The 2,116-nt window shown below is 33.6% G+C and overlaps 1 protein-coding gene across 3 annotated transcripts in view; it reads right to left on the bottom strand.

The window, feature by feature from the left end:
• The window catches only part of LOC106869327 (neuronal acetylcholine receptor subunit alpha-10), a 64,996-nt gene that overhangs the window by 41,196 nt on the left and 21,684 nt on the right, over positions 1-2,116 (bottom strand). For all 3 annotated transcript variants that reach the window (XM_014915032.2, XM_014915030.2, XM_014915031.2), the window contains exon 2: positions 906-977. In XM_014915032.2, coding sequence (XP_014770518.1) covers positions 906-963 — 58 coding nt within the window. In that variant the 5' untranslated portion in view covers positions 964-977. The remainder of the gene's footprint in view (positions 1-905; positions 978-2,116) is intronic.

Here is a 2,116-nt window from a genome sequence, read left to right as displayed (position 1 = left end):
CTTATGGTTTCTTAAACATTCACTTGAACAAAACTGTACAAATCCAAATATATGGTACCCTAGGCATAACACCTACATGAACTTCTAACTTGTTGTCTCTTGAGGTCTCTGGGTGAGACTTGGATCCAACTTGTACAAATGCAAAACAAAAGTCAAACATAAAATAATAATAATAATAATAATAATAATAATGATATGATTACGGAGATGTACTTGCATAGCAAGTGACCTAATCTGAGGTCGTGTGCTGGAACGAAAACAATTGCAGCGTGGAAGGTGTTTATAAGCCATTTAAAATAACACACAAAAACCGTTAGATTCACTTGAACATTTAAACTTAATTTGCCAAAATATTTTCGTCGCTTTGAGACAATTTCATCAGCAATGCTTGCTTTAGTATATAGTTTATTCAGCGGAAGAAGGGAAGCATTGATGACTTTTTTGTAGGGCTTCTGATAGGTGGGGTGGGGTAAAAACCTTGTCTAAGGATTTTTCATCTGATCAGAGATTGGTAATTTGTTAAAAGCATTCAAACGCCAGGGAGAAGATTTGAAGTGAGCCGTTGACTGATTAATTACCTGTCACCCAAAATTTTCAGTTTCTATGCTTTTTTTTTTAATTGAGCAATCTATTTAATTACCACACACACACACACACACACACACACACACACACACACACACACACACACACACACACACATACACACAAACTCTCTAAATCCGTGACTAAATTGATTTTCCGTTTTTATTATTTTTTTTTTTTTGCGATTACTGATAAACTAATAATTTAGCTAATTACACGTGCCACTCTTTAAAAATCGTTTTGATGCGAGAAGGTAGCAAATTAAAAGCAATGAATCTGTGCAAGTTTTATGAAGAACACTAAAAATGTTTAGCATTTACCTGAGACGAAAGTTAAGAGCCACCCCGTGAAGCACACAATTCCATTGGTTCTACTCATGGTTTGTAAGTTTCCTTCAAATAGAAAAATATGTCAAACATTAATTTTAGTGAAAATATAAAAGCGACAAATTTTAAATGTTTTAAAATTAAGTTTACTTAAAATCTCTCTTTAACATTGGCATTCCTGTTTTAATTATTTAATACAAAAATAGCTTTTAAAAACCGCAATAAAATGTATTTGAAAGAATTGAAAACCGGGAATTTCCTAAAGAAAAATCATCAATCAATAAAATGTATTCGATAAAATTTGTGAAAACAATGTTTTCTTCCGATAAAAAAAGTTCAAAACTTTTTAAATTAACTGACATCGTATATTGCATGTCGGCACAGGACGATTAAAGTGTCTCATTTGAATAACGAATTGCAATTAGCTCTCAAACACATAACGTCGATTAATTTCCCTCCAACCCTCAACTCATCACTATCTTTCGCTCTTATATCTCTATATTAACAAATTGCAAACGCCAGTTGTGTCTCAACTTCTTGGCACTGTCCTCAGTCAAATACACAGGCAATGAAGGAACCTCTATATAACCGTTCGACCTGCAACAAATAACAGCCAAATTTTCGTTAAATTATTCCTTACCAATTTTGAAAAAGACAATGTGTCATTGGATATTTTTTATCTTTCATCTGTTTCAGCCATGAGACGACGGTCATGCTGGGGCCGCCTTGAAAGGTTTAGTCGAACAAATCGACACAAGTATGTTTTTTCCTAAGCCAAAACTCATGAGGACGTAAACAAACCGAAACCAGTTGCCAAGCGGTGGTGAGGGACAAACGCAAAAATGCTGCCACACACAAGCGCACACATATATGTACGCATGTATGTACGCATGTATGTACGCATGTATGTACGCATGTATATATGTTAGTGTGTATGTATATATTAAAAATGGGGAAGCCCGGTTTATGGAATTACCTTAGGTTTCCCGTCCGTAAAGGGCTTAGCTTTATGGCGTATCGTCAGATCCTAATTGGCCTTCCCCATTTTTAATATACTGCTCTACATCTTAGAATGTGCTTCTTTCGGATTTAAGCTTTTTTAAATACGATATGTATATAAATGTATGTGTGTATGTATATAATATGCATGTATATACATATGTATATATATATATATATATATATATATATATATATATATATAT

This window comes from Octopus bimaculoides, chromosome 17 (assembly GCF_001194135.2).
Source record: "Octopus bimaculoides isolate UCB-OBI-ISO-001 chromosome 17, ASM119413v2, whole genome shotgun sequence".
NCBI lineage: Eukaryota > Metazoa > Mollusca > Cephalopoda > Octopoda > Octopodidae > Octopus > Octopus bimaculoides.
This window is presented reverse-complemented; position numbering and strand designations above follow the sequence as displayed.